Source organism: Dipodomys merriami, unplaced genomic scaffold (assembly GCF_024711535.1).
Source record: "Dipodomys merriami isolate MVZ:Mamm:240054 unplaced genomic scaffold, mDipMer1.0.p SCAF_28, whole genome shotgun sequence".
Classification (NCBI taxonomy): domain Eukaryota; kingdom Metazoa; phylum Chordata; class Mammalia; order Rodentia; family Heteromyidae; genus Dipodomys; species Dipodomys merriami.
In genome coordinates, this window is record NW_027204270.1 from 8,637,818 (window position 1) to 8,649,886 (window position 12,069).

The 12,069-nt window shown below is 49.5% G+C and overlaps 2 protein-coding genes across 2 annotated transcripts; one reads left to right on the plus strand and one right to left on the minus strand.

Annotated features, from left to right (window-relative positions):
• Nucleotides 1-2,897: 2,897 nt before the first annotated feature.
• LOC138838454 (PRAME family member 12-like) lies at nucleotides 2,898-7,787 on the plus strand. The gene is made up of 3 exons (XM_070037959.1): nucleotides 2,898-3,181; nucleotides 5,349-5,951; nucleotides 7,214-7,787. The coding sequence occupies exons 1-3, from the start codon at nucleotides 2,898-2,900 to the stop codon at nucleotides 7,785-7,787; spliced, it is 1,461 nt and encodes a 486-aa protein (XP_069894060.1).
• A 1,189-nt stretch (nucleotides 7,788-8,976) lies between these two features.
• On the minus strand, nucleotides 8,977-10,074 carry LOC138837963 (2-aminoethanethiol dioxygenase-like). The gene has a single exon (XM_070036957.1). The coding sequence runs from the start codon at nucleotides 10,049-10,051 to the stop codon at nucleotides 9,176-9,178; it is 876 nt and encodes a 291-aa protein (XP_069893058.1). The 5' UTR covers nucleotides 10,052-10,074; the 3' UTR covers nucleotides 8,977-9,175.
• Between the last annotated feature and the right edge of the window lie 1,995 nt (nucleotides 10,075-12,069).

Here is a 12,069-nt window from a genome sequence, read left to right on the forward strand (position 1 = left end):
GAGGCTGGAGCAAAAGCGTCATTTGAGCCCAGGAATTGTAAACCAGCCTAGGCAACATAAAGAACCTGCTCTCCAGAAACAAAGAAGCAGAAACTGAATATAAAACAGATATTTCAAACTTATTTTCTGTCTAAGATGAGGGCCAGGGTAGGTGAGCAACTGAAGTATATGCTGGGTTATTTCAGGCTGAGAATTGTGGATCCTAATTCAAAGCCAAATCTGACTATTATCTCCAATGAGCCAGCAAAAAGTAGAAATGGAGACATGGCTCATGTGGTAAAATGCCAACCTTGACTGAAAAAGCTAAGTGACAGTGCCTAGGCCCCAGTATGGGTACAAAAATAAAGGGAAGGAAAGAAGAAAGAGAAGAAGGAAAGAAAGAAAGAAAAAAAGAAAACACAGCAATCAGGCAAACTTCCTTTTCTTAGGGCAAGCAACACAAGGATATGGCCCCTTGCTATCCTTGCTATATTTCCAACAGAATTAAAGTACTACTGGATCACTCCCTCCCTTTATAAAAGTTCTAGAATTATTTACCATATTTATTGATTATGTAAACGTCTATCCAAGGGTATCTGTATTTCTTGTGGCTCATTTTTCTATGATTCTAACAAACCAGTCTCAAAAAGACAATCCTGTAATTCCAGCATTTTGGAGGCTGAGGGAAGCAGATAGAGAGTTCAGATCCTCCAAAGGTTACAAAATAACATTTACTGAAAAAAATAAATAAAAAGAAAACCTTAAGAAAGGCAAGCAAGGGAGGAATTTAAGGAAGGAAACGAATTTGAAGAAACAACACCTAGCCATAGTTGAGAATGTTCTAATGAGTTGGGGTGTGGCTCAACATGATAAAGCATCTTTCTGGCAAGGCATAAATTCAGGACTCCAGGTCCAGCAATACAGACCTAGTGCATCTGTGATCTACCACTAAACCACATCCTGAGTGTCGGCCACAGAGTAAACTTCCCTCTCGGATTTGGACCAAGAAGATCCTAGAGGAATAAAATACAAACCAGTGGAGTGAAGAGAACTCAGGAATGAATCCTGGACTTTTTAGTATCCCTAAACTTTACCCTTTTCCTGTAGAAACCTCTAATTCAGTTTATCTAGGGGAGGACGGAGAGCCAATCAGGATTCACCGGGTGGAGCGAAAGAGATCAAATCAGATGCGGCTTTCTGATTGGACACTGGGAGTTGAAAGGGGAAGGCTGAATAGAAAGAAGCTTCCGGGAAGCCAAGGGCGCTGGGACTTTTGAGAGGCCTGAGCCACCTCAGGTAAGTCCCTCACCTCCGGAAGAGACCCTTCTTCAATCTCTGGGGTGTCAGTCATCAGATGAACAGATATCAGGCTTTGGTTTGGATCTCAGCCTCTGGAATAGCTGGGATTACAGGCGTGCGCCATCAGTGCCTGGTGATTAGGTGTGCTTTTTTACCACCTGAAACCGCCTATCCCAGCACTTGCTAGCAGCTATTTGTGACTAAAGTTTCTTGGGTAGGCCCGAGGTAGGCCTTAGTACTGAGGTCCTCCCAGTAGCTGAAAGGAATTAAAAGTTGGGCCACCACACTTGCGAGGTTGGTTGAGCTGGTGTTTCCATAAGTTTTTGCTCACACTGGTTTTAAGCTTCAACCTGCCATAACGCTGACCTGGAGTATTTAGGATCAAAGATGTGTACAATCTGTGCAGACATGGTTTTTGTTTGTTTGGGGGCCTTTTTTGTTTGTTTGTTTTATGCTAGTCCTGGGGCTTGAACCCAGGGTCTGGGCGCTGTCCCTAAGCTTTTTTGCTCAAGGTTAGGGCTCTACCACTTGAGTCACAGTTCTTTTCTCAGCGCATTCTGTAGTTAATTGGAGATCAAAGTCTTACAGGCATTACTGCGTGGGCTGGTTTCAAACCAAGATGCTTGGATTTCAGCCTCCTGAGTAGCTAAGACTGCAAGTGTAATACACCAGTGCCAGGCTCTAGACTTGTATTTTGACAAGGTAACTCTTTCATTTTATTACTTTCTAGGATAATTGAAGAAGCTGGTGATACTATAATCTTGTAAATTCAACTACAGGAGTTTTTCTTCCTTTCTTCTTTTTTTTTTTTTTTTTAAGATAGTTTCTCAAAAGTCCCCACTCAAGATACTCCACCCTGCTGTATTATCTTGCCTTCTGGTAGTTGGCTGGAATGAATGGCATTCACCACCCCCCAGCTCTAAACTTTCTTTTTTTGGGGGGGGGGGTCCGGTCGTGGGGCCTGAACTCTGGGCCTGGGCGCTGTCCCTCAGCTCTTCAGCTCAAGGCTAGCGCTCTACCACTTGAGCCACAGCACCACTTCCAGCTTTTTTTTTTTTTTTGCTTATGTGGTGCTGAGGAATCGAACCCAGGGCCTCTGGCATGCAAGGCAAGCGCTCTACCACTGAGCCACCTTCCCAGCCCCCCTAAACTTTCTTTTAAATAAAGCTGAACAATTGGGAGAGAGAGAGAGAGAGAGAGAGAGAGAGAGAGAGAGAGAGAGAGAGAGAGAGAGAGAGATACAAATACAAATAGAGGAGAGAGAGGGAAGAAGAGCCTTGGTCTGGGTCCGCCTGAGCTAGGCAGACAGACCCTGTCAAAACTACTCAGGAGGCTGAGATCTGAGGACCACAGTTCAAAGCCAGCCCAGGCAAGAAAGCCCATGAGACTCTTCCCATGAGACTCTTCTCTCCAATTAACCGAAGTGAGTCTGTGGCTCAAATAGTAGAATACTAGCCTTCAACACAGAAGCTCAAAGACTGCACTGAGAGTACTCAGGCCCAGAGTTCAAGCCCTAGGACAAGCACACACTTGCATCTACACACTGTGTTCTCCCTTTGAGCCATGACTGAAACTCTCTACATGCTGTTCCAGATTCCTTTCCCTGAAGGTTCATCAAGATGGGAGATAACCCACCCAAACTCGTGCAGCTGGCCATGCAGAGCCTGCTGCAGAACCAGGCCTTGGCCATCTCTGCTCTGGAGGACCTGCCCTGCGATCTCTTCCCTCTGTTGTTCCTGGAGGCCTTGAAAAGGAAATGCATGAAGGTGCTGAAGGCCATGGTGCAGGTCTGGCCCTTCCCCTGCCTCCCCCTGGGACCCCTGATAAACAGACAAGACCAGGAGCTCCTAAAAATCTCCCTGGGTGCACTCAATATGCTGCTTGCTCAGAAGGATCGGCCCAGGTGAGTGAGGTCCAGCCAGAGAGCTGGAAGTGAGAGCTGTGGAGCTTAGGGAAGACTGAGTTGAGAACCAGGAGAGTGGAGAGAAAAGCATCTGATGGCGCTGGGCAGATTAGAGGGGCCTGGGCCTTTTCTGGGCTCTGTCTGGGAAGGAGCTTGTGAGCGGAGCACAGTGATGGATGCTGGGGTGACTGAAGGAGCTGCTGAAGGAAGCAGATGCATCTGCCACCTTCCCCCCAAGCTCTGCCAGTGAGGACCAGGCCTCAAGGATCAGTATGGAGTGAAAGCAGAGATTACTGCCTCTGTAACCCAGAGGAAGAGCCTTTACCTAGCATGCATCAGGGGCTGGGTTCAAGCCATAGTATTTCAAGAGGAAGGGGGAGGGAGGGTGGAAAGGGGGAGAGAGAGAGACAGAGAGAGAGAGAGAGAGAGAAAGAGAGAGAGAGAGATTTAACTAGAAACTCTGGGCACTGGTGGCTCACATCTGCAATCCTATCAGGAGGCTGAGACTCTTGTCTCCAATTAACCACCAAAAAGCTGGAAGTGGAGCTGTGGCTCAAAGTGGTAGAGCACCAAAGCTCAGGGACAATGTCAGTCTCTGAGTTCAAGTCTTAGGACCAGCACTAAATAAATACTTCTTTTTTTTTTTGTCAGTCATGGGGCTTGAACTCTGGGCCTGGGCACTGTCCCTCAGCTCTTCAACTCAAGGCAAGCCCTCTACTACTTGAGCCACATCACCACTTCTGGCTTTTTCTGTTTATGTGGTACTGAAGAATCAAACTGGGGCTTTGTGCATGCTAGGTAAGCACTCTACCACTAAGTCACATTCCCAGCCCTAATTTTTTTTTTTTTTTTGTCAGTCATGGGGCTTGAACTTGGGGGCCTGAGCACTGTTCCTGAGCTCTTCAGCTTAAGGCGAGTGCTCTACCACGTTGGGACACGGTGCCACTTCCGGTTTTCTTTTTTTTTTTTTTTTTTTCCCCCTACCATCCCCTCCCTCCCTCCCTTCCCCAAGGTTCTTTTTTTTTTTTTTTTTTTTGATCGTGATTAAGTGATTACTTAATTTCCGGAAATTCACAGTATTGTGGATGATGAATCCAAAATGTTAGGTGATATGACAAAACTAACAGGACTTAAGAAACAAAGAACTCCCACTCATCTGGTTGAACCACTACTAAATATCCCCATGCTGCTGATCACATATATGGTATATAACATATGAGCACCGTTATATATTACAGACTGTGATAGACAATTTGCTCCAGGAAAGTTAGAATGAACTTGTGACTTTAAATGAGCATCATTATTCCACTTCCGGTTTTCTGATTGTTAATTGGAGATGAGTCTCATGGACTTTCCTGCCTGGGCTGGCTTTGAACGGAGATCCTCAGATCTCAGCCTCCTGAGTAGCTAGGATTATGTGAGCTACCAGTGCCTGGCTCCTAATTTTTTTTTAAAGAAGACAAATTTAGATGGTGACCAAACTGCAAATGATGCAGCTGGTATCTGGTATGTATATTAAAATCCCAGAGCTGGCACTGGTGACTCACATTTGTAATCATACCTACTACTCAGGAGATTGAGATGTAAGGATCACAGTTTAAAGCCAACACTGGGAGACAAATCTGTAAAATGCTTATCTCCAGTTAACTAGCAAAAAGCCAGAACTGAAGGCATTGCTCAAGTGGTATAGTACAGATCTTATTTATTATTTAATAGCTGACTTCATTTTTTGGGGGGAGGGGTCTGGTCGTGGGGCCTGAACTCTGAGCCTGGGCGCTGTCCCTCAGCTCTTCAGCTCAAGGCTAGCGCTCTACCACTTGAGCCACAGCGACACTTCTGGCTTTTTTTTCTTTTTGCTTATGTGGGCTGAGGAATCGAACCCAAGGCTGTATGCATGCAAGGCAAGCACTCTACCACTGAGCCACCTTCCCAGCCCCAATAGCTCACTTCTTAAGCTCAAAGGTTAAGCAGGAGTGAGTGAGTCCTGATTTCAAGACCCAGAAGCAGGAGTGAGTGAGTCCCTGATTTCAAGACCCAGAAGCAATACAAATGATAAATAGATGATAGATAGATAGATAGATGATAGATAAATAGACAGATAGAAATACTCATTGGGTATTGGATCTCTATGTATGATCTTATAATTTTCCCCCTGGTTTCTCCACAGGAGATGCAAGTTGCAAGTCTTAGACTTGACAAAAGAACACCAAAGCTTCTGGAATGTGTGGTCTGGAGCAATAGATACTGACACCTCACAACCACCACCAAAGAGAAGAAGGAACCAATTAATGGAGGCCTTTCCAGGGCCAGGAGAGAAGCAGCCCTTAAGGGTGACAGTAGACCTGTCCTTGAAGCGTTGTGATGAAAATGAACCTCAAAACTATTTGTTTGAGTGGGCTAAGCAGAAGAAATGTTTGGTCCAGCTGTGCTGTAGGAAGCTGCAGATTTGGGAACATTGTTACTGTAATGTCAATGAATTGCACCCGTTCTCTTTCTTGGACCCACTGGAGCTAGCATATGTGGAGGAGGTGGAAGTGAATTGCCCTTTGAGCCTGAGCACATTGGCCATGTTTGCTCCTTACCTGGGCAAGATGAAAAATTTGCACAAACTCTTCCTCTCACACATCTATGTGCCTGAATGTATGTCTTCAAAGAAACAGATGGAACGTGCCGCCATATTTATTTCTCAGTTCAGCAACTTCAACTGTCTCCAGCAGCTCTATATGAATCGAGTCTCTTTTCTCCAAGGCAACCTGCACCAGATACTCAGGTAAGGAAAAATGGGCAGCTCTCTGAAGAGCAATGCCCAGCTTTTTCTTGTTACCTGCAACATGGGTAGACATGTACTGACTATCAGCCAGGATGATAGACATTAGTGTGCATGTTCGATTTCTTACTCTGACTGTATTTTTTTTTGCCAGTCCTGGGGCTTGAACTCAGAGCCTGGGCTCTGTCTCTGAGCTTCTTTTGCTCAAGGCTAGCACTCTACCACTTGAGCCACAGCACCACTCTGGCTTTTTTTTTGGGTCTGGTCGTAGGGTCTGAACTCTGGGCTTGGGCGCTGTCCCTCAGCTCTTCAGCTCAAGGCTAGCACTCTACTACTTGAGCCCCACCACCACTTCCAGCTTTTTTCTTTTTGCTTATGTGGTGCTGAGGAATCAAACCCAGGGCCTCATGCATGCAAGGCAAGCGCTCTACCACTGAGCCACCTTCCCAGCCCCAAACTTCTGGCTTTTTCTGTGTATGAGGCACTGAGGAATTGAACCCAGGGCTTCATACATGCTAAGCAAGCACTCAGTCACTAAGCCACATTCCAAGGCCTGTTATTATATCTTAAACTATACTGCTATGCGGTCTCCCAAAGCCTTTCTAAATCAGAAGACAAATCAGAGTAGATGGCTATGGAAAGTGCCTTCATGCCTGCAAGCCAACAGTGGGGCATCTAATCTAGGAAAAATGGCTAGGAGTTTCCCTTTAGGAAGCCTATGGTCAGGACATGTATGAGGAAGAAGAGGACAATGAAGGAGAGATTGAGCACCTGCCCGGTTTGTCCTGTGCATACTGCTCTCTGAGGCTCCATTTGGAACAGGTGTGTGCCCAGGGAGAGAAGGCAGTTGGTTCTGGGGTTGAGGAAGATTTCTAGGGGGATAGGGGGGATGGATAGCACTTCAAGTTTTCAGGATGAGCCCTCAGGAATGAGCCCTAACAATGTTGCCAGACCTGCCCTGGATTTGTCCTTCCTACATGTGGCCACTGGCCTTAAGTGGCCAGAGCTGAAGGATGGGCTTGAAGAAAGGGAGCTGTGGAGTTGGGGGACTGAGCTACTCAAAATCCTCAACCTCCAATGGGGTGATTAGTGACCACACTCTTTGCTTTGCTTTGCTTGTTTTCTTGCGGGTATGAGGGGTCCACTCAGGGGCTTGGTGCTTGCTAGGGAGGTATTTTGCCACGGTCAGATCTACCTTGAATTGGGTGAAAAAGATTCCAGTCTGCAATCCCTATATCAGAACTGCATCCCTGCTTTCTCCTCAGGTCTCTGAAGACTCCCCTGGAGACCCTGTCAATAACACACTGCAGGCTTAGGAAATCCGATCTGAAGTGTCTGCCCAGGTGCTTGAGCACTCACCAGCTAAAACACCTGAGTCTGAAAGGTGTCAGCCTGATCCCTGTGCGTCCTGGGATGCTCCAAGCTCTACTAGAGCAACTTGCAGCCACCCTGGAGATCCTGAACTTGGAGGACTGTGGGATCGAGGACTCCCATCTCACTGCCATCCTGCCCGCCCTGAGCCAATGCTCCAAGCTCACCAAGCTCTGTTTCTATGGGAACCACCTCTCTCTGGCTGTCCTGAAAAACCTGCTGTGCCACACTGCCAGGCTGAACCAGCTATGCCTGGAGCTGTACCCTGTCCCTCTGGAGGCCTATGATAGCCCGAGTGCTGTTCGCACCCAGAGGGGTTCCCTGTACTGTGCTGAGCTCATGGACACCCTGAGGGCCATAAGGCAGCCCAATATGGTGTCCTTCGGTGTGGAACCCTGCCCTAAATGTGGACATTCCTGCTTCTATTATATGGACTCCATTCTGTACTGCTCTAGGAGGCCTACCTAGCTTGGTGCCGATGTCACTAGCTTTTCTCCTGGACACTGGGAAGTGAAAACCAAAGCAGAGAGTCAGGGGAAAAAAACCACAAAGTTGAACTGGGTTGAAAGTACAGGCATGCAGGGAAGCAGTGTGACCTTGGGATATATGATGGGGTAAATTAGACTTTGCCAGAAAACCAAGCAGACATCCAGGTACAGAGAACAAAGAAAGGTTTGTTGCCGGGAAAGGGGCCGGCAAGACCCCTTCTCACAGGGAGAAGTCAGAAGCAGCGCTGGCTATTTTCTGAGGTGACCTATGTAACCCAGGAAGTCTAGGAGCTAGAAAAGGCTAGGAGGCGAGACCCTGGTGTGGACGTGTGGGCCCGGGGCTTCGTCACGGCAGACTAGGATTTATGGCTGCTGTCCAAATAGTAGATAAGGCTCCTGCAACTGCCCTGACCTGAAGGTCACTCTAAGGGGCTCTTGTTGCCTTCTATGGTGGTAGCTGCCCCAGAGAAGTGCCATCCCAAGGGAAAGGGGGCTGGAGGCTGATTACTTACTGCCTTCACTACATGGGGCTGGTGTTGCTCATGGAAGGGAGCATGTGGAGAGGGGAAGGAGGGTACTAAGCTGTGGGAAGGGAGCTCATTTTGCTAACCATACAAGTCTTCTGCATTCTGGGAATCAAATCAGAATTTCCCCACGGGGCTTCACACAGCTGTTCCCTGTGGTCATTTGATAACATTAGTTCCCTGTGGTCATTTGATAACATTGGTCTTGTTGGTTGATCTCTGGAATGATCCCTGACAGAGGGCACCTTGACGAATCCCTGCACATCTGGAAAGTTCTGTGACTGTATGGGGGCAATGAAGGTGAGTTGTCTTAGCTAGGCTGACACCTATCTCTGGTAACACTCCCTTGTCTCTAATTGGATTAAAAGACACCCCACTGTTACTGTGTTGCTTGTTTTCTGTGACTCTAATAAAACACCAGAGGCAAGAAACTGGTGGAGAGAAAAGGGTGATCTAGCGCACAGAATAAGGGGGTCCAGCCCCCGATCAGGTGTTCTCATCACTTTCTCACTTCCAGCTCTGGGGAGGGTGCTTGGGTGATCCTCACATGAGAAAAAAACACTTCAGACCAGATTCCCCAGACTCTTCAAGGACACACCCACAATAAGCACAGGAAACACTTGGTATATAAATATTTGTGTTGAGATTTATAGTAGGAGGCCTTTAAAGGACCCTATCAAAGGACACTCATCCAAGGCCCAGGTTGGGGACAGTCCTTGTGTTGGGTCCCAGGCAACCAGAGTTAGGGAGATTCCCTGAGGCGGAGGGAGAGCCCCAGGCGGCCAGGCTGTGCTGGGGCTGGGCAGATCTTCAGCACTGCGTTCTCGGTAGCTAGGTAGTGACTTCACAGGAGCACTTTGGGCCCTGGGTATGGTTCTTCTTCACCCCAGAAGTCATCTGCCTCCGGTGTCTCCAAGAGCCAAACGGCTCGGGGAAGGTCCCAGGTGGCGCCTCCTTGGGCTTCTTCCGCCCCCAGGGGAAGGCGCTCCAGCATTTGGTAATAGTGGCATTCCCGGCCCAGGGTGGGGTCGTAGGGCGGAGCCAGGATGTCCAGGAAGGCAGCCGGGCCCCGAACCGCCAGGATCTGATGCAAGTTGTCCTGGCTCGGGCTGAGGACGCAGGGGGCGCTGGCCTCGGTGTACTCGGCCTCGGAGCGCAGGACCCCAGGCCGCGGGGTGGCCCCCTCGGGGGTCCCCGGCGGCGGGGCCTGCTGCCGCAGCGCCCCCGGGCCCGGCCCGCCGCCCGGCTCCAGCCGGTCCAGGCAGCGGATGCGCACGGTGCCGTAGAGCACCCGCAGCAGGCCGTGCATGCCCGGGTGGTCGTGCAGCGGGATGCGGGCGCCGGCCCGCAGCAGGAACACGCCCAGGCTGAAGGCCGGGGTCTCGCAGATGCGCATGTAGGTGAAGGGCGGCCGGCCCGGCGCCCGCCCGGAGGCCCTGCGCGGGGCCAGCCGGAGGTCCCGGGCCCGCACCTGGCCCAGCAGGCTCTGCAGACGGCCCAGGTTCTCCCTGAAGCCAGAGGTCGCCTCAAGGTCGCCGGGGTCCCCGGGGCCGGGGAAGGTGAGGCTGGCCTGGAGGGCTAGCCTTTGAATCAGGGGAGCCCCGTCGTCGTCTTGGGGCTTGCTTGGCTCTTCCTCGGAGCGCCACAAGCGCCTCCAGCCTGCCTTCCACTTGCTGAAGCCCCATCCAGTCCACCCCTTGGGGTCCCCGGCGGCTGCCATGCTTCCCCGAAAGCCCAGCAACTACCGCCGTGCGCACGCGCAATGCCCGCCACCCACGGCAGCCACGTGGGCCGCAACCGTCCAGTGCGCTGCCCGCCCTCCCAGCCCCTGGGTGCTCTCTAGTTTCTGCTGCTCAGTTCGGCCCTTTTTATAGCTATTAAAAATAGCATGGCCGGGCGCCGGTGGCTCACGCCTTTCATCCTAGCCACTCAGGAGGCTGAGATCTGAGGATCACGGTTCAAAGCCAGCCTGGGCAGTGAAGGCCTGAGACTTTTATCTCCAATCAACTACTACAAAACTGGAAGTGGCGCTGTGGCTCAGTAGTAGAGCACTAGCCTTGAGCTGGAAAGCTGAGGGGCAGCGCCCAGGCCCACACAACAGACAAGCAAATAAAAATAAAAAGTGGCATGAATAAGGAGGGGGGAGGAGGGGAAGCCTTAAGACCCCGGGAGGGGGGTGCCATCTTAGTTGTCAAAGTCTAAAGAAAAATTCATTCTACTCAGGATTAACAGTCTAATGAGAACTGTCACTCTCCTAACTCACATCTCTTATGGTAGGTCTAGAACAGCCTACCAAACAATAAGTGTCACTAAAGAAAGTGCTGTGATTAAAAATAAATAAAAAGACGGGGGCTCACACCTGTCATCCTAGCTACTTAGGAGGCTGAGATCTGAGGATCACCAAAGCCCGCCCAGGCAGCTAAGTCCCTGAGACTCTCATCTCCAATTAAAAAAAAAAAAAATCCACTCAGAAAACTGGAAATGGTGATGTGGCTCAAGTGGTAGAGCACTAGCCTTGAGCTGAAGAGCTGAGGGACAGCACCCAAGCCCAGAGTGGAAGCCCTATCACTGACAAAAACAAACAATAAAAGCCACTCAGGTGGCTCACACCTGTAATTCTTGTTACTCTGGGGGCTGAGATCTGAAGATCCAGGTTTGAAACCAGCCCTGGAAAAAGTCTGTGAGACTCTTTATCTCCAATGAACCACAAAAAAAGCTACAAGAGCAGATATGGCTTAAGTGGTAGGGAACCAGTCTTCAGTGAAAAAGCTAAAACACAGTTCCCAGGCCCTAAGTTCAAGCTCACGTTCTGAAACACACACACACACACACACACACACACACACACACACACACACACACACACACACACACACACACACACACACACACACACACACTTTATAAAGGGGATAGAGGGCTAGGCTAGGAAGGTGGTTCAGTGGTAGAGTGCTTGCCTTGAGTACATGAGGCCCTGGGTTTGATTCCTCAGTACTACATAAGCAGAAAATCCGGAAGTGGCGCTGTGGCTCAAGTGGTAGAGTTCTGGCCTTGAACTGAAGAGCTGAGGGACAGCGCCCAGGCCTAGAGTTCAGGTCCCACCACTGACAATATAAATAAATAAAATTTAGGGGCTGGGAAGGTGGCTCGGTGGTAGAGCGCTTGCCTTGCATGCATGAGGCCCTGGGTTCGATTCCTTAGCACCACATAAACAAAAAAGAAAAAAGCCGGAAGTGGCGCTGTGGCTCCAGTGGAAGAGCACTGGCCTTGAGCTGAAGAGCTGAGGGACAGCGCCCAGGCCCAGAGTTCAGGCCTCATGACCGGACCCAAAAAAATAAATAAATAAAAGTTAAGAAGGCAGGGGGCAGGGTGAATGGGGGGAAATAGAGGCATGGCTGAAATGGCAGAATAAATACCCAACAAGTATGAAATATTGAATTCAATCTAGTGCCACTCTCTATTAACCAAATACTACTCTACCATACATGCTGGGTTTTTTTCAGGCATGGAGTGAAGGGAAGTATTCTTTTTCGTGTGATTTGTGTGGATGTGCAGTGCCAATACTGACATTTAGACTCAGAGCATGACTCAGAATCACTAAGTAATTCTGCAACATCCAAACATTCACAAAAGTGAAAGCAGCCGTTTTCCTTTTCCACACCTGGTTGAATACAAGAGGGGCTGGAAGCCCCCAGGGTGGCAGGCAGCATGGGGAGGTGGGGACACAGCTGTGGTGAA

Excerpts from the sequence above, each read along its gene's own strand:
- LOC138838454 (XM_070037959.1), top strand. The coding sequence starts at position 2,898 with ATGGGAGATAACCCACCCAAACTCGTGCAGCTGGCCATGCAGAGCCTG. Across the intron at positions 3,182-5,348 it reads GCTCAGAAGGATCGGCCCAG|GAGATGCAAGTTGCAAGTCT; the intron begins GTGAGTGAGGTC and ends GTTTCTCCACAG. Across the intron at positions 5,952-7,213 it reads AACCTGCACCAGATACTCAG|GTCTCTGAAGACTCCCCTGG; the intron begins GTAAGGAAAAAT and ends CTTTCTCCTCAG.
- LOC138837963 (XM_070036957.1), bottom strand. The coding sequence starts at position 10,051 with ATGGCAGCCGCCGGGGACCCCAAGGGGTGGACTGGATGGGGCTTCAGC.